The sequence below is a fragment of the Canis lupus genome, chromosome 6 (genome assembly GCF_048164855.1).
Source record: "Canis lupus baileyi chromosome 6, mCanLup2.hap1, whole genome shotgun sequence".
In the NCBI taxonomy this organism is placed as follows: domain Eukaryota; kingdom Metazoa; phylum Chordata; class Mammalia; order Carnivora; family Canidae; genus Canis; species Canis lupus.
Genome location: NC_132843.1, coordinates 38,079,408 through 38,099,076, shown reverse-complemented (window position 1 = coordinate 38,099,076; position 19,669 = coordinate 38,079,408). Strand labels below are relative to the sequence as shown.

Genomic DNA, 19,669 nt, shown 5'->3' with positions numbered 1-19,669 from the left:
GCGGGGGACGCAGAGCCGCAGGAGGGGGGCTGGCCCGCCCCACCTGCACGCCCCGGGAAGGGCCTGTCCGCGCTTGATGGATGGCCCGAAGAAATGCCTGGCACTTTCTCTCCCAGCGGGGGAGGTGAGGCTGCGGCCACCTCTCCCCCGCATTCATTCGCATTCCTGCCCGCCTGCTCCGGAAGGGCTGGGGTGGGTGGCCAGAGCAGGAGCAGGGCCAGCCGAGAGTCACTTTGTCTACACTGGCAGGGGATGGAGGGGCCGGTGGCCAATCCACATCTCCACGGAGGTAAGAGAGGATCCACCTTCCTTCCTGGCTCCCCGGCTCCGGTGTTGGACAACAGAGCGTTCCTCAAACTGCTGTGGTCCGCAGACCCTGGGAGCCCCCAGAGACCCTTCAGGGGATAGATGAGGTCAAGACACTTTGCATCATCATACCAACACAGGCGTCCTCTTCGTGACTTGACAGGTACATTGAGGATAGGGAGGCAGTGCAGGCAAAAGGCTGGTGTTTTAGCTAAAATCAAGGCAGTGGCAGGAATGGGCACTCTATTCTTCATGACTCCACATTGGCAGTAAAAAAATACATAAAATAAAAAGCCAGCTTCTCTTAAGAATGTCCTTGGTAAAGCAACAACAAAATATTAACATGCGATTGGTTTATTATACTTATTTAAGTGAGTTAATAGGACTTGTTTTAATTTCTAATACAGTATATATGGATAGATTTAGCCCACATAAACAAGGACTCTTTGGGGCCCTCAGTGATTGTGAAGGGTGTAAATGGGTCCTTGGACCACAAGTGTCAGCACTACTAGGGAAGGTCACAGGCTATCAGGTAGCTGGAGGGACCTGCAGCCATTGTCAGATATTCCATTTCCAGCTCCAGGAGCATGTCTCATTTGGAGTAGAGGGTAGGGAACATGGCTGTGTCTTCTGGCAACCAACCTACTCTCCTTCTAGAGACAGTCACTAGAATAAAGACGTTAATGGCCTCTGCTCACAGGAGGAATTGATGTACGGGCCCACAACCCCTGCCAACTGTTCCTCCCCCCTATGCAGTGTGCCCAGTGTTGGGCTGGGGAGGGAACACAGGAGCGTCTATGCCCACATGGGCTGGGCCCAGATGTGGACTCCCCTCGTCTCCTAGATTCACCTATCATCCCTTTTCCTCATCCCCCTAGAAGTCCCAGTGTAGCAACTACCTTTGGTGTTGCTTTATTTATTGAAGGAGTGGGGGCACAGGATCCAGGGGTCCACACCCTAGCAACTTGACTTGGGTCAGGGTGGAGAGTGGGTGCCTGTGTCTGTGTGTGTGCCACTGGGCAGGACTGTGTGCTCCAGGTCCATGAACTCCCCAAGTTCTCCCAACACAGTCCTCCTTCGGGGGTCGTATCTGGTGTCTCCACTGGGGCTAGCACATTTGAGTTGTTCAAACGTTCTCTGATCCTTTGGCAATGGCGGGGCTGTGAGTGAGGCTGAGGTCTGGCACCTCTGTTACCTCGGCCCAAGGAAGGGACAGCCAGGAGGGGAGGCAGGTCAGCCTCGAGTGCTGCTCCCCCGTTCCCCCAGGAGCCAGTAGGTGCGAACTTTGCCTTTGCCCTGGAGGGGAAAAGAAGAGGCGGTTGAGGTGGGGAGTAGCACACCTACCCACATTCCCAAATGAGAGGACAGGTTTAGGGATGGCAGTGAGGTTGCTTGAGAAAGGGTCTGGGGGAAGGTAACCGCCTCTGGGACCCCAAGGGATGGTGAGGGCAGGGGCCTTCTTCTCTACCTTCATTTCTACATCTCCTCGAAGCTCCAGCTCAAAACCACCAAACTCTTCCAGAACGGCCTTGGTCTCAGAAGACAAGTGGATCTTCAGGGCTGAGAAGGATAAGGGAGAAGAAGGGAAGGTGAGGGATGCAAGAACTGGGAGCAGGGGAGATTGGGAACTGCAGGGTACAAGGACGCTCTCTCTCCTTTCTTTTGGCCTGAAAGCCTCCTAATTCAGAGCCCCACCCCTCCATATGGAGAGTCTGACCATACTGGCCTCCACCTTAGAATTCTAGAGCTGTGTTGTCCAACTGGTAGCCACTTGTGGCTATTTAAATTTAAATTAGTTCAAACTAGGGGTGCCTGAGTAGCTCAGTCAGTTAAGTGTCTGACTCTTGACTCTCAATTTTAGCTCAGGCCATGATCTCAGCATTGTGAGTTCAAGCCCTGCATTGGGCTTCACAGTGGGTGTGAGCCTAATTTAAAAAAATAATTAAAACTAGATACAGTTAGTGGATCCCTGGGTGGCTCAGCGGTTTGGCGCCTGCCTTCAGCCCAGGGTGTGATCCTGGAGTCCCGGGATCAAGTCCCGTATCGGGCCACCTGCATGGAGCCTGCTTCTCTCTCTGCCTCTCTCTGTGTGTCTCTCATGAATGAATAAATAAAATCTTTAAAAAAAAAAAAACACCTAAATACAGTTAAAAATCCAGTTGTATCGATCATCTTTCTTTCTTTCTTTTTTTTTCTTTAAAGATTTATTTATTTATCTTCAGGGTGCCTGAGTGGCTCAGTTGGTTAAGCATCTGCCTTGGGCTCAAGACATGATCTCAGGGTCCTGGGATGGAGGCCCACATCTGGCTCCCTGCTCAGGGGCGAGTCTGCTTCTCCCTCTGCCTCTGTGCTGTCTCATGTTCTCTACACACTTGATCTTAGCCAAAAGGCCGAGAAGCGATTCTCATGCTCTCTCTAAAATAAACAAGTGATTTTATTTTTTTACCATTTATTAAAGGTTTTATTTATTTATTCATGAGAGACACACACAGAGAGAGGCAGAGACACAGGAAGAGGGAGAAGCAGGCTCCATGCAGAGATCCTGATGTGGGACTCGATTCCGGGACTCCGGGATCATGCCCTAAGCCGAAGGCAGGCGCCCAACCGCTGAGCCACCCAGGCGTCCCAAATGGTTTTATTTATTTTAGAGAGAGAGAGAGCAGGAGTATGGGGAGGAGCAGAAAGACTCTCCAACACACTCCCATCTGAGCTCAGAGCCTGATGCAGGGCTTGATCCCATGACCCTGAGATCAGGACCTGAGCTGAAATCCAGAGTCAGACACTCAACTGAATGAGCCACCCAGGCACCCTGCACAACCACATTTTAAGTGATCAATATCCTCCTGTGACAGAGGTTACTCCAATGGACAGCACAGATTAAAGAACATACTGGACAACATTCTAGAATGCCACCAGGTTCCAGACAGACAGTATAGCATGGTGGCTCAGATCCTCCTCTGTCTAGCAAATCCCAGTTCAGATACTCACTTGGGGAAGTAGAATAAATTCTGTACCTCATTTTCCTATTCTGTAAAATGCTGTTAGTGACAGTATCCACCTCAAGGCCTTGTCATGAGGATTAAATTTAATATTCTAAAAGTATTTAAACAGATTCTGGCACACAGGAAGCAGTCTGTATGTGGTCATTGTGACTCCTGTTTAACTCAACACTCTTTTTATGGCTGAGGGAGCAGAGGCCTAGTGGAGGAGATCTGGCCCCTGGCCTAGTATTCCCCACACCTCTACCTTGCCCCTGCCACTCCTGGGGTCTGTATCATAGTGGCCTTGTTTTGTTGTTGAACCACTTTGGAGAACGTGCTCCTTGAAGACTGGACCTCAGTGAGGGCCTTTCTCCTACTCTTGACTGTTCCAGACCCAGGGACCAGGGAGTATCTGCTGAACCGAGACCCTCTGGGTGCCCATGTAGCCCTTTTCCTGCCATGAGTCTTGGATGGGGTCTGCATAAACTGCCTCCATTGGGTCTGGGGCGTCTTAATACCACAAGGCCTGGCAGTGAGTAGTCGCTCAATACATGTTGAATAGTGTTGAATATGGCAGGAAATAAGACTAGGGAAGAGGTAGGAGCAAGTATTTAATAGGTACCTACTGAATGCAGGGGTTGTGCTAGGTTTTCCACAATGCTGAGACAGGTATCGTTTTATAGATAAACAGCTGAAGCTCAGAAAAATTGAACCACGATTATGACCTAGTCATGTTATATGGGTTTCACACATAACTCTTCTAAGGTGTTTTATTCTCATCTGACAGATGAGGAAATGGAGCTGTGTGGTTTGTGGAGCTAAGATTCACACCTCGATGGGCTGCATGAAGCAAGAGGCAGCAGGGGGTTGCTAAGGATGGGCTTCCCTTGGGGGACTGATGGGACACTGGCCTGGAAAGACTTTCAACCACTTGGCAGGCGGGGAGCTGGATCTCTGACTGGATGGGAGGTGATGTGCCCTTGCTGACGTAGGGCTGGGAGGAAGAAGGTCGGGGCGGGGGACTGGTACACTGGGTGAGGGTGCTGCCCAAAGGACCCCTCCTGGCTCTAGCTTGTCTGCTCTCTTCAGCCTGCCCGGGGCAGCCACCTTACCTTCCCCGTTAGACTCCATTCTGGAGGCAGTGTTGACCGTGTCTCCAAAGAGACAGTAACGGGGCATCTTCAGCCCAACCACACCGGCACACACGGGTCCTGGACGGAGTGAAGGCCCCTCAGCCACAGGGAGCAAGGGTGTTAAGGATGGTCGGTGGGTGGAATGGATGCTGGTTGCTGGGCAGGTCTGAGGTGTTCCCGGAGAGTCAAGAGGTGGGACCTGAGGCCCTTGGGAATCCAGGTGGTGTGTGTGTGGTTGGGGCGGGTGAGGGGGGTGTCCCTTGGGGACAGTCGGGCCTGCAGATGGCCCCAGCCCCTAGGGTTCCCTCACCTGTGTGGATGCCGATTCGCAAGCGCAGCTCCTCCTGTGGCCGGTGGCGGATGCGGAAGGAGCGCACTGCGTCCAGCAGCGCCAGGGCCATGCGGGCCACCTCTCGGGCGTGCAGCAGCCCGTTCCTCACGGGGAGCCCCGACACCACCATGTAGGCATCACCAATGGTTTCCACCTGTGGGGCCCGCCAGAAGATGCAGGGCACGAGAACCGGCAATTTCTATTCCCTGTGCCACCATGTGCACCGTGTGCTGATCAGCGCCCCCATCCCCCAGGTTTCTCTGCCTGTCCCTGGGCTCCAGGTAACAGCCTCTGTCCTCATCTCTCGGTCTCACGGTCTCATCTCTTAAGGCCCTATGTCATTCCGCCCTTTACCTTTCTCTGACCCCGTCCAGTACTATGTGTTCTATTCCCACCCTCACCTTGTACACGTCAAAGTTGTCTATGACGGCATCAAAGCAAGTGTAGAGGTCATTGAGCAGGGTCACCACCTGCAAGGGATGAGAAGCCCAAGGGTATCAGGAGTCTGGGCCTCCTCTTGGGATGGGGTGGGGAGAGCAGCGGGCAGGCCTGATAGGGTGGAGATGCCAGGCCAAGCACGCGTGTCTGGTCTTCACCTGGGCTCACCTGCGCTGGCGCGCAGGCGTGCTCTGTGCTGGCTCACCTGCATGGGCGTGCTCTGTGCAGACAGGGCCGTGAAGCCTACAATGTCACTGAAGTAGATGGTGACGCTGTCGAAAGCTTCGGCCTGGACCGTCTCCCCGCGCTTCAGCTGCTCAGCCACGGAGCTGTGGGGGCAGAACGGGTGCAGGGTCAGAGCACAAGGCGCGGCCGCTGGGGGTGGCAGGCAGCTGGGGGCGGCAGGCGGTAGCAGGCCCTGGCACTCACTGAGGCAGGATCTGGTAAAGCAGGGCCTCGGCTCTGCGCTTCTCCTCCAGGTAGGCCTGGGTCCTCTCCTCCACCAACTCCTCCAGGTTGTTGGCGTACTGCTCCATGCGGGACAGCAGGTTGTCCAGGATGTTGCTACTGCTCTCCCTGAGGCCCAGGGGTGCCGCGGTGCAGGCGAGGGGGCGGCGGGCCAGTGAAAGAGGACCAGCACATGACTCAGGGCCCACCCTGGCACTCGCCCTTCCCAGGCTCCAGGCCAGCCCATCCCCAGGCTGCGGTGGGGCCCCGGGCAGGGTCGGGCTGGGGGAGCCGGGCATTCATCTCCCAGACCCCAGAGTCAGGCCTGAAGCTGCAGAGAGAGTGGCTACTGTGTTCATCTTTGTGGAGCGCAAGCTGGTTAGAAGGAGGCTGCGGTGGAGGTGGCCGGGGGACAAATGGGGACAGAGTGCGGACATCCAGGCTGGCAGAGGGGTGTGTGGAGGGCTCTGTGGGGTGGAAGTCCCTGTGGAGGGTCAGGAGGTGGGGGGTATGGGCTCCATGGGTCCTGCACCCCTTTAGACAAGGGGCCCTTGGGGCGATGTTGGGAGGGGTGGGACGGCTGGGTCACGCAGCACACATAGAGTGGGAGCTGCAGTGGGGTCCCTCTGCCTCTGGAAGAAGACTTATGTGTGGGGCAGTGTGGGGCACACTCTAGGGGGCAGGAGGGGCTGGGAACTACACCAGCAACCTGTTGAACTTGCGTAGCATCAGGCGAATCTGCTGGAAGGGTGGCCGCTCCTGCGGCTCCTCAGCCCAGCAACGCTGCATCAACTGCCCCAGCTCTTCCAGGTGACTCTGCAGGGCCAGGGAGGGCCGGAAGGGGGGCTGCTCACCCCGAGTCACGCGCTCCACGATTTCTGTGGTGAGGGCAGAGGGACTGACAGGAGGGGCCCTCCGAGGGCCAGGTAGAGACAGGGAGAGGGCCAGGCCGGGGACGGGGCAGGCATGCATCGGGGTCCCTGGCAGCAGAGCCACAGAGGCTGGGGGCTGAACCACATTCCAGGTGGCAGCATGCTGGTGACTCCAGGGGTCCCTCGCTCTGGGTCTCTCGCCCTGGGGCCACTTTAGTTGCAGCCGTGGCAGGGTTGGGGACAGGGTGGTTCTCTCTCACCTTTGGGGCTGAGGTCCAAACCTTCCACATGGAAGACACCGCTCCTTAGGGCAATTTCCTGAAGAATGATCCCAAAGCTGTAGACGTCACCTGCTTGGGAGCCCCGGGCAGGAGGTGAGGCCATTCGCAGGAGCTCAGGGGCTGTCCACAACTTTTCTGCAGGTCAGAGGTCAGGAGTCACAGGGCGAAGGGCGGGAGGAAAGGAAGTCCTGGAAGATGTGGCCAGAGCAATCTGGAGCCAGCATGCCCAATGCTACGGAGAAAGCCTGGAGACCATGGCATCAGGCTGCCCTTTCTGCTGGCAAATGAACTGAACCAGGAATGAGAAAGGTGTGCCACACCCTTCAGAAGCCAGACATCCATCCCCTTGCTGGGTGGGGCCTGGGTAGGGGGGGGTGTCTCAGGAGTCAGAGTTGGGGCTCACTAGCATAGAGGATGTGGCCTTGCTCTGGTTCCGGGTCCCTGAAACTCTCCAGCCCAAAATCGGTGATCTTGAGGACGAAGCGCCCATCCACCACACAGTTGGATGACTTGAGGTTGCCATGGGAGCAAATGGCCCCGTTGTGTAGGAACAGCATTCCCTGGGAGATTGTGGGGGGGCAGAGGTCTGGGGTGTGAGACCTGAAGTGGGGGAGAAGCATGCCCAGCCCCTCCCCTACACATCCCAGGCTCCTGTGCGCCCACCTTGACGATGTCGTTGGTGAGAGAATACCGGAACATCCAGTCTAACGTGATGCCCTCATTCTCCAGAATGTCCTGCTAGGCAATGAGTCACATATACACCTCGGGGACTCCAGGAGGGGTGCAAAGGCCTGCCCACAGACCCTGGCACGACGGGATGAAGCTCTGGATTTACTCTAGTGCATCCATCCCCTCGCCCTTTTTACAGATGGGGCAAATAAAGGTCAGAAAGACGGAGAAGCTTGCCTGAGGTCCTATGGCCAGTAGGGGACAGAATCAGGGTGAGACCCAGGTCTCCTGTCACCCCCTGTTCCCTCACCTGCAAGCTCCCACGGGGACAGTACTCTGTGAGGATACAGATGTTCGGGGGATCAGTGCAGGCACCCACAAACCTGGTCAAGTGTTCATTCTGTACGTCCCGCATCTGGAGGTGGGAGCCAGTATCAAGGGTCTGACAGAGATCTTATCCCTCACCAAGGGTCCCCCCACCCTCAGGGACCCCTCCATCTTCCTCATGCGCTGTTCACTTGGCAGACATCCTAGGACCCTGGTGGCTCCCACCAATGTCCTAAAGGACCCTCCCCCAGAATCTGCTCCCTGCCCACTGGGCCTCCTAATGCCTCCATCCCCAGAGGCATTAGATAGGGCCCCTCATGGGGCCCCAATCTCCCGTCCCTCCTCCAGGATGCCTCTCCTAGTCTCTTCTTCCACACACAGTATTTGAGGGTCCATCCCTGTCCTGGAACACCCTGTGGTCCCCCTGTAACCTTCCCTGTCTCTGGGACTCTCCCCTAGGCCCCTGCCTCACTCCCCCACATTACATGCTTCAGCTCAAACAGGACTTTTCGCGTCAGCTCAATGCGCTTACGATTCACACGTTTCACAGCCACGAGGTTGCCCTGGGCAAGGAATGGAGGATGTCACTGAGATGGCCCAGTGGTGGGGTTCCAAGTGCTCCAGGGACACTGTGCCCACCCCGAAGACAGCAGTCCTTCCTCTGGCCCACCTTATAATACGCTGTCTTGGCAAACACTTGGAACTGGCCCTCTGTGGTCAGCAGGGAGCCGTAGTTGGAGCCTCTCTGGAGGGACGGAGAGCAGGAGAGGACAGGCAGTCAGCCTGGGAGCTCCACCATACGCACGAGTCCCTGGCCCGGCGGCCTAACCTCTGTGTCATCCTGCTTCTCAGTCCACATCATCAAATTCTTTCCTTATTTCTCTCTCTCTCTCTTTTTAAGATCTTATTTGAGAAAGAGAGAGGGACAGAGAGAAAGAGAGAGAGAGCGCACATGCACAAGTGGGGGGTGGGGAGGGAGGGGCAGAGGCAGAGGGAGCAGGAGACTCCCCACTGAACAGGAGGCCCCGAGGTGGAGCTCAATCCTAGGACTCCAAGATCATGACCTGAGCCACCCAGGCACCCCTCGTTTCTTCTTTAAATGTATTTTTGCGTATACTATTTTTTAAAAGATTTACTTATGTATTCTTTTTTTTAAGGATTTTATTTATTTATTCATGAGAGACACAGAGAGAGGCAGAGACATAGGCAGAAAGAGAAGCAGGCTCCCTGTGGGGAGCCTGATATAGGACTGGATCCCAGGACTCCAGGATCACACCCTGGGCTGAAGGGAGGCCTCAACCGCTGAGCCACCCAGGCGTCCCTTATTTATTTATTCATGAGAGACATAGAGAGGCAGAGACATAGGCAGAGGGAGAAGCAGGCTCCCTGCAGGAGTCTGATGTGGGACTCAATGTGGGACTTGATCCCGGGACTCCAGGATTATGCCCTGAGCGGAAGGCAGATGCTCAACTGCTGAGCCACCCAGGCGTCCTGCATACACTATTTTTGATCTTTGAAAGCCTCCTATGAAAGAGGCTGCAAGGACGTAATCATTATCTGAGGTGGTCTCAGAGGGGCTGCAGGCCTCGCCTCAGGTCACACAGCAAGCAAAGGCCCTCTACCCTAGCACCAGGCACTGCCCTGCCCCCACCCACACTCCCCCCCCCCCCCCCCACCACGAGGGTTCTTACCCCACTCAGGGTCAGCCTGCTGCCTGTGCTCCGGAGGTGCCTCTCAAGGCTGCTGGGCTGCACGTCCTCCCAGCGCACCCGCCACAGCTCTGAGGCCAGTTCCTTCTCCAGCTGCATCTTCCTGGGGTGTGAGACCTCCATCTGAACCCACGTCTGAACCCCTGACCCTGTGCTGGGTAGCTTAGCAGCCCCACCTCAGAGCCCTGGGAGCAGGGCAGGTGCTGACAGGTGGCTGGGGGAGTCCTCTCCTGTCAGCTGAGAGTCAGGATGTGTGGGGGAAGTCCTGCCTGCCCCTTGGGGACCTTGGGCAGTCACTTCATGTCTCAGCCTCCTGTCCTCCTGGCCAAGTGTCCTGATTTGGGGACTGGAGACCTCGACATTTATTTCAAAGCATTATTATAAGAATGAAAAGAAATAGTGCACGGCAGGGCCTGGCACACAGTCTAGGCTCAAGCAGCACTCATCTTCCCCTCCTTGCATTCTTCTGGAATTAACATCTGCATTCCATCTTGGCCTCCCACTGGAAGGCAGGAGCGGGGCTCCTTCACATCCTCCTCCACTCTGGGTCCAGCACCCAGCACCCAGCACCCGGCACTGTTCATCACCCCTGCTCACCTGGCAGGGCCAGTGCTACAGGGCTTGAACCATCATGCTCCATCAGGTCTGCACGCCAGTCAGAAGGGAGGACAGAGCAGCCCCCAGGCCAGACCCAGGCACCTGTGATGCCCACCTGCTATCTCCCAGACTCGTCTGCCCTCCTCCTTCTCTTCTCCCTGGGTCCTAAGGCTTTTTAGCCTCTGTCCTTCCCCATCTCCTATGGCTTTCCTCCACTGCCCCTCCCCCACCCCAGGTCCCTGCTGCCTCCTCTGCTGGTTCTGCAGGCCTCCCAGCCTCACTCCCCACCCTCATCCCAAGGCTCACCTGTATATGAAGAAGGACACGGTCAGAATGCTCAGCAAGGAGAGGCTGCCCACCAAAGCCAGCACTTCCAGGGTGGAAAAGTGATCTGTATAGGAGTTCAAGTTACAGGAAGAGAGATTTTGCTTCGAGAACAGGAGGAGGAAACTTCTAATAGTTAATCAGTGAACTAGGAAGATGGATGAAGGGAGGAAAAAGGCAGGAGGATTCTCTCCAGAAAGCCCACAGCGTGGGAGAGGAACACCTCTGATTCCTGAGGCAGGGAGATGATGGAATGTCTCCAGAATGGAGGCCTGGAAGGCAAGAGGCAGTCACCTTGGCTGCAAGCTGGGTCCTCGTTGTCAAAGCCGCATTTGGGGATGTCAGGAGGTGGGTACCCCAGGGGCCAGCTCAGTTTGCGCCCCGGCACAGCCACCAGCTCTTGGGAAGTCCCGTTGTAGTTCAGAACAACCTATGGGAGGGCCAGAGTGGTAGGTGGGCCAAACCTGGGGTAACGCCTCAAGTCTAGGGGAGCAGGGCTGCTTCCCGCACACCCCATGTCTGCTTCCAGGGCCTGTATCGGGCCGTCCACAACTTAGCAAGCCTGATGAGTACCCATGTTGTCCGAGTGGAAAAGTCTGGCTTTATAAAGAGAACTCTGTGTAGAACCCCAAATTTGACATTGAGAAAGTTTATAATCTCCGATAGGAGCACATAGCAAACAGGAAAAGGCCATGTTGTCAGGCCATGTTCCCAGGCCTAACCTGTGCACCCCTCCTACAGGAAGTCTTCCCTGGATGATTTGCTCCCTAGCGTGTGTGGCTTCAATTCCCTCCTGCTCCTGAACTTGAAGAGTTGTGTGGTCCCCACGTCAGCCTGTTTCTGCTGGGAGAGGGTCCTGCCCACTTTAGGAGACATGGGACTTCCTGAGGGTAGGCTGTGCTCCCCCCCTCAGACATGGGGTTCCCCAAGGCTAACACCTATGAGTCACTATCATTCTAGTTGCTCCTCCAGATCTTTTACCCAGGGCTCTCCAAAAGTGAGCAAGCATGGTAGGGTGACCCAGAGCAGACAGATGCCCTGGCAGGGCTGTGGTGGCGAGGGGGAGCATGAGATGTCATTCCCAGGGGGTACCGTCCTCTGAGGCCACAAGCTCACCCTGAAAGTGCCAGTCTCAGGATGCATGTCCCAGAGGGAGAAGTCGGTCTCCCGATCTCCATTGCTGTCCATTTTCAAGTATCCTGTCACACCTGTGGCATGCATGAAGATGGCTGTTTTGAGAAAGTGGAAGTTCCACACACTCCCCTCAGGTTATCTCTACCCCTTGATCTTCTCTGCCCTCTAAACACATGTGTGTGTATGATATACACACATGTATTACTAATAACGACAGAAAGGGCATATGTTTCAGCAGTAGGAATGAATGAGGTCGGGCACTTAGGAGGACTTCTTTAGAGAGCAGGGAAGATGGGAAAGAGCCCCGGGGAAGATATAAGAAAGGGAAGGACAGGCATGGCTGAGTGACCCCCTTAGCGGTAGGCTAGAGGCTTCCTGGGACCTCCTGCCTGGGGCACCCCACAGTAGCCTATCTCTATCACCTCCAGCCTCTGACCTTGGAAGCTTCGGTTCCTCATCCGCTGAGTGATGGCCTCCCCATCTGTGACAGCTCCCCCATGTGCCAGAGTCTCTGTCACTGCCTGGACATAGAGCAGCAGTCCATCGTGGAAGGACGCTGGGATGGTGTTCACCTGCAGGTGCCAGCAGAGCTAGGCTGGGGTGGGAGGGATGAGGGGTTCCAAGTGGGCCCTATGGGGGGAGGACATGGGGGCCCTGGGGGCTTGGATGAAGGTGAGAGGAAACATCCCCACGGGACAGAGATTTTTACTGCTTCTAAGATGCCTCCACATATCTCTCTGCTTCTGAATGCTACTGGGCAGATAGGGCAGGACAAGTCATCATCATTTTACTGATGACGACCTGAGTTTCTGAAGCTGAGCAACTTGTCAAGGTCCCTCTTGGTCGTCAGGAGAACATGGCAACTGGGGGAAGGGGAAACAGGGGAGGCATGGGCATACAGAGAGGGCTGAGAGAACAGGCTGGCTGCCAGCAGAGGGCCATGGAGAGGGGGCTGGATGTCCATGCTGGAGGGTCCCAGGACCCCTCCTACCAGGCCGTCCTCCACGGTGAAGTTGAACTGCTCATGGGCCAGGTGTTTTAGCTGCTGCAGGAACTCCAAGTACTCAGGATTCTCCGGCTCTTTATAGGTAATGATTTTAGCAGCCTGAGGAAAGGGTCAGAGCTGATCCAGTCCTCCCAGTAGCCTGGGGCCCACCTCTCCCAGGGCATCTCTGCTTCGCTCAAGGGCAAAGTGGAAAGGCTGTCAGATGCTGCCTGCTCCAAAGCATGGATCCAATGGGATGGCTTCTCTAGGTGTCTTGGTGGGTGGCAATGGAGCATCCTCCCACCTCAAGCCCATTCGCTCATCTTTTTAGCCTCCTGGCTCAGAAGTCTCCCGGCCCTCTCTATACAGCCATCAGCCCTCCTGGCCTGCTTACCTACCTTCCTGAGCAATCAAGAGCCTCTTTTCTGGAACCCCTTCAGACCTGGAGGAGGAACCTAGGGCCTAGAAGCTAGGTGCCACAAGCTCAGAGTCCCACAGCCTGGGTTTACAGCCTGGACACACCTGAAAGGCCTGGTGGGCACTGACATCCTGCCCATCCCCTCTCTCCCAGGGCCTGTGGGGAGCAAGGCCGGGGGCACCTTGCAGGCTGTGTCCAAAGAGGTCCAGGTGGAAGAACACGTAGTCCTCCCCACTCAGACCAGCTTCCATGGCCAAAAGCATCAGAGTTCTGAAGGCATCCGGGGAGCTGCATATGTAGATAACTGGGGAGGAAGGGGGGTGGTCAGAAAGAGAGAAAAGCCTAGACCGCGGCGGAGTGGGTCAGGGAACTCGGGGAAGAAGTCCCCAGACTCCGGGCTGCTCCAGGCGGCGGCGGGAGAAAGGTGGAGAGCGCTGGGAGGAGTCGGTGGGCGCCCGCGGTGGAAGGAGCAAAGCTAGCTGGAGGCGGGCCGGCGGAGCCAAAGGTGGGGAAGGTGGGGTCAGCCGGAGAGGGAGAGGAGGCGGGCCGGCGGGAGGGGGAGGGTGGGGGGAAGATGGAGGGAGAGGCCGCTGGGAGGAGGCCGAAAATGGAGGAGGAGGAGGGCCGGGCAGAAGCCGAGGCCCCCGGAGCGTCAGGGCGCAGCAGGCACCCCCCACCCCGTGACCCCGGGGCGAGCGGACGGAGGCCGGGGGCCCCGGGGGCTGCGCGGAGCTGGAGGACACCGGCCGGCTCGCCCCTCACCTCGGCCTTGGCGCCTGACGGTGTGCAGCAGCAGTGCGTACTGGTCTAGGTCGCCCTCGGCGAACTCCAGGTGGTCCACGGTGATGTTGAGGCGCTCGCGCACGCGCACGTACAGCCCCTCCACCACGAAGAAGCAGGGCTGGTCGTCGCCCGGCCGGTAGGCGTAGAGCACCAGCGCCCGGCGCTCCCAGCCCAGCCGTCGGTGCAGCGCCGCCACCAAGTCGCCCAGCTTGGCGTGGCTGGGCCCCGCGCGGGTGGTCAGCGCGTACTCGTCTTTAGCCCCGAAGCCCAGCGCGGGGGCGCCGGCGGTCAGCAGCGGCACTCGCCAGTGCGCGGTGAAGCGCCCCACCGGGGCGGCGGCGTACACGCAGCCGGGGCCCAGGAACACCGCGGGGCTGTGCTCCCACTTGAGGTCCACGGCGGCCAGCGGCGCGGCCGTGTCGGAGCAGACGCCCAGCGCGTTCTCGCTGCTGCCCAGCACCGTGCGCACCGTCCAGCCGGGCAGCAGGTCGGGCTGCGCTCTCACCGCGGCCAGAGCCAGCTCCACCGCCGGCCCCACGCGCGCCCACGACCACGGGTACGAGGTGTTGGCCAGCGGCAGCACCACGGCCACCGTCAGGTTGCCCGCTTGGCTGCCCGGGAGCAGCAGCAGCAGCAGCAGCGGCGGCGGCGGCGGCGGGAGCGGGAGGGCGCCGGCGGGGCGCCCGGGGCGCAGCATGGCCTCGGCGGGCAGCTCGGCGGGCGAGTGCGCCCCGTACACGGCCTCCTCCGCCCCTTCGGCTCGGCGGCCCGCCGTCACGGGCACCCGGCGCGCGCACCCCGGGGCACGCTGCCCCCTCGAGCGGGGCCGCTCGGGGTCGGGGGCGCGTGGCGGGCGCCGGCGGGGGGGCAGGTGGGCGCGAGCCGCGGGGACCTGGGCGCGGAGGACCAGCGCGCCGGTGCGTGTGTGCCGGGAGGAGCGAGCGGTCGGAGGAGGAGGGTGGGAGAGGGCGCGAGGGAGGGAAGGGGAGTGGAGTGTGTGTGCGCGCGTGAGCGCCGGCCCCGGGAGGGTGCCAGCGGGGGCGTCCGGCCGTCCGGGGGGGACAGGGGAGGTCCCGAGCCCTGCTCCGAGTCCTTCCTCCCGCCGCTTCCCCTCCCAGACTCGGCGACTGGATCTTTAACCCCTTCGTCCCCGCCCCGAAGTGGCGGACCTGCCCGCGCCCCCAGCCCGCGCGCTTTCCCCAGGGACCCTCCACGCCCTCCGGCTCCGAGAGCCGCGCTCAAGGCGGGGGCCTCCTTGCTGCGCGCCGGAGCGGACCCAGGGGACTTGAGGGGGCCGCGGGACCGCGGTGCGCCCCACCTCGCCCCTCCCCCTCCCTGGCTCCGTGGGGGGGGCTGTGCTGTTGGGGATCTTGGCAAGGAAAGGTGTGAGTGTGCGCAAGTGTGTGTGCCTGCGGGTGGACGCGAGGGGGGCGGGTTTCTGGAAAGGGCGTGGAAGTGGGGGAGCCCCGGGTCCTCGTGACTCGGCTCATCCAGGACCGCCCCCGCCCCCCAGCTTCGGGTCGGGCGGGTTCGTGGGGTACAGGGACCCAGCGGCCGGGCGGAGTTAACCCTTAGTTCCCACACAGGTTTAGGGATGGGGAGCTGGGGTGCGGGGGACGACGACCGGGGACCGCCGGAGCCGCTCCCGGAAGGCAAGTGTGAGTTTGTTTCGGGTTGAGGGGGATATTTAAGTGGGATTTGCAGTGGCGGCGGGAGACGGGGCTGGAAACGACCACCGGAGGCATCCACTGGGCGCCGGGTTAGGGGTCCTGACCGCCGCCGCCTGTCCCCGTTGTGGAGCCGCTCCGCCCCCTCGCGGCGGGCAGGGGTCACTGACCCCTTCGCGACACCCGCCCGCCGACTGTGCGTGGGCTGAAGGTGAGTATGCGGACGGTAGTGCCTTGGAGGAGCCTGCGTGGGACGAGTGGTGGTACTGAGTGATCTGACTGAGGACCGCAGCGCAGAGATGGATAAACTGCTAAGAGGCCCAGGTGAGGATTTAACTTTTGCTTGCTTTGGGACCAGGAAAATCTCCTAAGAGAAATAATGCAGCAAGAGTAGAACAATGAACAGGGATTCTGTGCAGAGAGCAGAATACGGAAGTATATTCCCTATTTCTGGAATTTTTGGAGAATTTTGGGACCATTTTTTCTTATGGTCTAGAACAAATGGTATACCCCGGGACCAACTTCAGATGCAGGAATGTTTTGTTCTGACTGCATTCATTCTCTTTCTCTATATTTGACTTAATTGCCTACACTTAAAAATCAGCAAATGAGGGGTGCCAGGCTGCCTCGGTCAGGGTGGGACTCTTTTTAAAATTTTTATTTATTATTAGCTTTCATTTTTTTAATTTTTATTTATTTATTTATGATAGTCACAAAGAGAGAGAGAGAGGCAGAGAGAGAAGCAGGCTCCATGCACCGGGAGCCCGACGTGGGATTCAATCCCGGGTCTCCAGGATTGCACCCTGGGCTAAAGGCAGGCGCCAAACCACTGCGCCACCCAGGGATCCCTATTATTAGCTTTTAAAATATTTATTTTAAACTTTTTTTTTTTTTTTTTTATGATAGGCACACAGTGAGAGAGAGAGAGAGGCAGAGACACAGGCAGAGGGAGAAGCAGGCTCCATGCACTGGGAGCCCGACGTGGGATTCGATCCTGGGTCTCCAGGATCGTGCCCTGGGCCAAAGGCAGGCGCCAAACCGCTGAGCCACCCAGGGATCCCTTAAAAGATTTATTTATTTATTCATGAGAGACACAGAGAGGCAGAGACATAGGCAGAGGGAGAAGCAGAGACATAGGCAGAGGGAGAAGACCACTCCTTGTAGGGAGCCTAATGCAGGACACGATCCCCGCACCCCAGGATCACCACCTGAGCTGAAGGCAGATGCTCAACCACTGAGCCACCTAGATATCCCCTTACTTTTTATTTTTAAAGATTTATTTACCTATTCGAGAGAGTGAGAGAGAATGGGATGAGGAGGGGCAGAGGGAAAGAAAGAACCTCAAGCAGGCTCCCCACTGAGCACAGAGCCCCTCACAGAACTCAACCCCAGGACCCCCAGATCATGACCTGAGCCGAAATCAAGAGTCTAATGCTTAACGGACTGAGTGAGCCAGGTGCCCTGAGGGTGGGACTCTTTGATGGCCTGAGTTCAAGCTCCAAGTTGAGCACAGAGCTTATTCAAAGTAAATAAATAAAATCTGCAGATGGCACATGAACATTTGGATTTCTGACTTGTCTTGAAATATCAGAGGGCTGGCAATAGATAAGTCTTGCATCCCTTCCTTGAGGTGAATCTAGTCCGTTACAGATCCTTCCTACCCACCCTGTCCGGTGTGCTCCACCTGCCTGGCTGCTGTAGGAGTTTATGTCTTCAGTCCAGAGATGTGATGTAAGCATGCAGGAATGACTAGGAGAGGCAAGAGAGGGCAGTAGAGGGCAGGTCATGCAAGCATTTGTGTGGTAGACCTAATGTCTGTCCTATATGGGAGGATAAGAGAGATAAATAGGAGATTGGGACACTTTTTTGGGGGGGGGGCATTCTTAAAAATTAGTTTTATTGAGGTATAACTGATATGGCATAAACGATACATATTTATTTATATAGTTGATGAGTTTGGACATACATACTACATCTGTGAAGCATCACCACCACATCAAGGTAATAAACATATCCATCACCTCCACTGTTTCCTTGTGTCCTTGTGTGTGTATTAACAACACTTAACATGAGATCTACCCTCTTAAAATGTTTTTAACTAACCCCTTTGTTTTATTTTTTTAAAGATTTTGTTTATTCATGAGAGAGAGAGAGACAGAGACATAGGCAGAGGGAGAAGCAGGCCCCCCACAGAGAGCCTGTTGTGGGACTGGATCCAGGATCCCGGGATCAAGCCTTGAGCCAAAGGCTGATGCTCCACCGCTGAGCCACGCAGGCATCCTTAACCCCTTTATTTTTTTAAGTAAACTATCCCCCACTTGGGGCTCAAAGTCATCCCTAAGACCAAGAGTTACATGTGCTACTGACTGAGCCAGCCAGATGCCCCTCCTTTTTTAAAGATTTTATTTATTTATTTGAGAGAGAGTAAGCAAGCAAAAGAGAGTGATAAACATGAGCGCAGGGAGGGGCAGAGGGAGAGGCTGAACAAGGAGCTGGATGTAGGGCATGATCCAGGACCCTGGGATTATGACCTGAGCCAAAGGCAGATGCTTAACTACATCCCAGGTGCCCCTCTTAACAACTTTTTAAGTGCATAATATTGTTGACTATAGAGAAATATTTTATAAGTAGAATCAATTGGACATCAAGAAGAAAAGACAATACACACATAATTGAAGTTTATGTGACATCGATCCATCTGCTGAAGAGCTGAAAAAGCAGGTTTTTGGGGAGTGATAACAATTTTAGTTTATTGGGTGTGTGTGGGGGTGCCTATAGATCCCCAAGTGGAAGTGTCCAATGGCCTATTGGATTAGTGGAGTGGAGCTCAGGAGAAACGACTACATTCAAAACTAATTTAGTAATTGAGCCCCTCTTCCAATAATGAATGGAACAATTTGCCCAATCCCTGAGCTGAAGACAACTGAAAATGTTAGATGAAGTACTTTGAAAACTCACAGCACTAATAAGACAGTGAGGAATTATTGGTGTTAAGAACATGAAAGACAGGAAAGCAGAGAGGGGAGACCAGTAGTAGGACTGCTTTTATCTTGGGGTTGTTTGCAGATTGGAACTGGTGGCAGCAAATGAGCTGTGTGGGGCAAATGAGACAAAAATTATAGTCCAAATGTCCCCCAAAATGAGAAACCTGGAAAACCACCTTCTGATTTGGGTTTAGGATCCTGAAAGCTGCCCTCCTGAGGGAAGCCTTGGAATTGGGTAAACCAGAAGTAAAAAAATTCACAGCCCTAAATTAAAAACAAAACAAAACAAAACAAAACACAATTGGGGACGCCTGGGTGGCTCAGTGGTTGAGCGTCTGCCTTTGGCTCAGGGCGTGATCCTGGAGTCCTGGGATCGAGTCCCACATCGGGCTGCCTGCATGGAGCCTGCTTCTCCCTCTGCCTGTGTCTCTGCCTTTCTCTCTCTCATGAATAAATACATAAAATCTTAAAAAAAAAAAAAGAAAATTAAGAATCAATCAATAGGTTTAACAGTAAGACTCAAGTGAAGAGCGAGTAATGCACTGGAAGAAAGAATGGAGGAACTACCCAAAATGAAGCACAGATTAAACAGGAATGTGTTTAGAGTGTTAGAGACAGATAGGATGATGTGAAAAAAATCTGACATACCTTTATTTGGAACCCAGGAAGGAGTGGGGAATAAAGCCACAGATTCAAGAAGTTCAACAAATCTCAAGATTAAGAACGTCTACATTTGGGGGTGCCTGGGTGGCTCAGAGGTTGAGCATCTGCCTTCAGCTCAAGGTATGATCCCAGATTCAGAGATTGAGTCCCGCATCCAACTCCCTGTAAGGAGCCTGCCTTTCCCTCTGCCTGTCTCTCTATCTTTGTGTCTCTCATAAATAAATAAATAAAATATCTTTTAAAAAGGACGTCCACATTTGAACCCACCAGGGTGAAATAGCAGGAAATTAAATCAAAGGCAAAATCTTTAACATAGGGATGCGTGGGTGGCTCAGCCTCTGCCTTTGACTCAGGTCATGACCCTGGGGTCCTGGAATTGAGTCCCACATCCGACTCCTGTTCCGTCTCTGCCTCTCTCTCTCTCTCTCTCTCTCTCATGAATAAATAAAAAATAAAATCTTTAAAAAATATTTAAAATAGAAAAAAAGATGACTGATTACCTTCAAAGGAGCAACCATGGGATCCCTGGGTGGCACAGCGGTTTAGCGCCTGCCTTTGGCCCAGGGCGCCATCCTGGAGACCTGGGATTGAATCCCACGTCGGGCTCCTGGTACATGGAG

The 19,669-nt window shown here is 55.7% G+C and overlaps 1 protein-coding gene and 1 long non-coding RNA gene across 2 annotated transcripts; one reads left to right on the top strand and one right to left on the bottom strand.

Annotated features, from left to right (window-relative positions):
* Positions 1-644: 644 nt before the first annotated feature.
* Positions 645-14,432, bottom strand: NPR1 (natriuretic peptide receptor 1). Its single transcript, XM_072831526.1, has 22 exons — positions 13,715-14,432; positions 13,057-13,256; positions 12,541-12,654; positions 11,986-12,121; positions 11,532-11,623; positions 10,710-10,845; positions 10,398-10,482; positions 9,477-9,597; positions 8,456-8,530; positions 8,271-8,348; positions 7,769-7,873; positions 7,453-7,524; positions 7,193-7,349; positions 6,769-6,924; positions 6,346-6,514; positions 5,619-5,765; positions 5,395-5,518; positions 5,153-5,221; positions 4,731-4,905; positions 4,400-4,498; positions 1,775-1,866; positions 645-1,602 (listed from the first exon to the last, which is right to left on the bottom strand). The coding sequence occupies exons 1-22, from the start codon at positions 14,430-14,432 to the stop codon at positions 1,540-1,542; spliced, it is 3,183 nt and encodes a 1,060-aa protein (XP_072687627.1). The 3' UTR covers positions 645-1,539.
* Positions 14,433-15,590: 1,158 nt separating this feature from the next.
* LOC140635259 (uncharacterized) lies at positions 15,591-19,281 on the top strand. Its single transcript, XR_012032621.1, has 3 exons — positions 15,591-15,726; positions 17,350-17,403; positions 19,052-19,281. It is a non-coding gene; the product is annotated as an uncharacterized lncRNA (long non-coding RNA).
* The last annotated feature ends 388 nt before the right edge of the window (positions 19,282-19,669 follow it).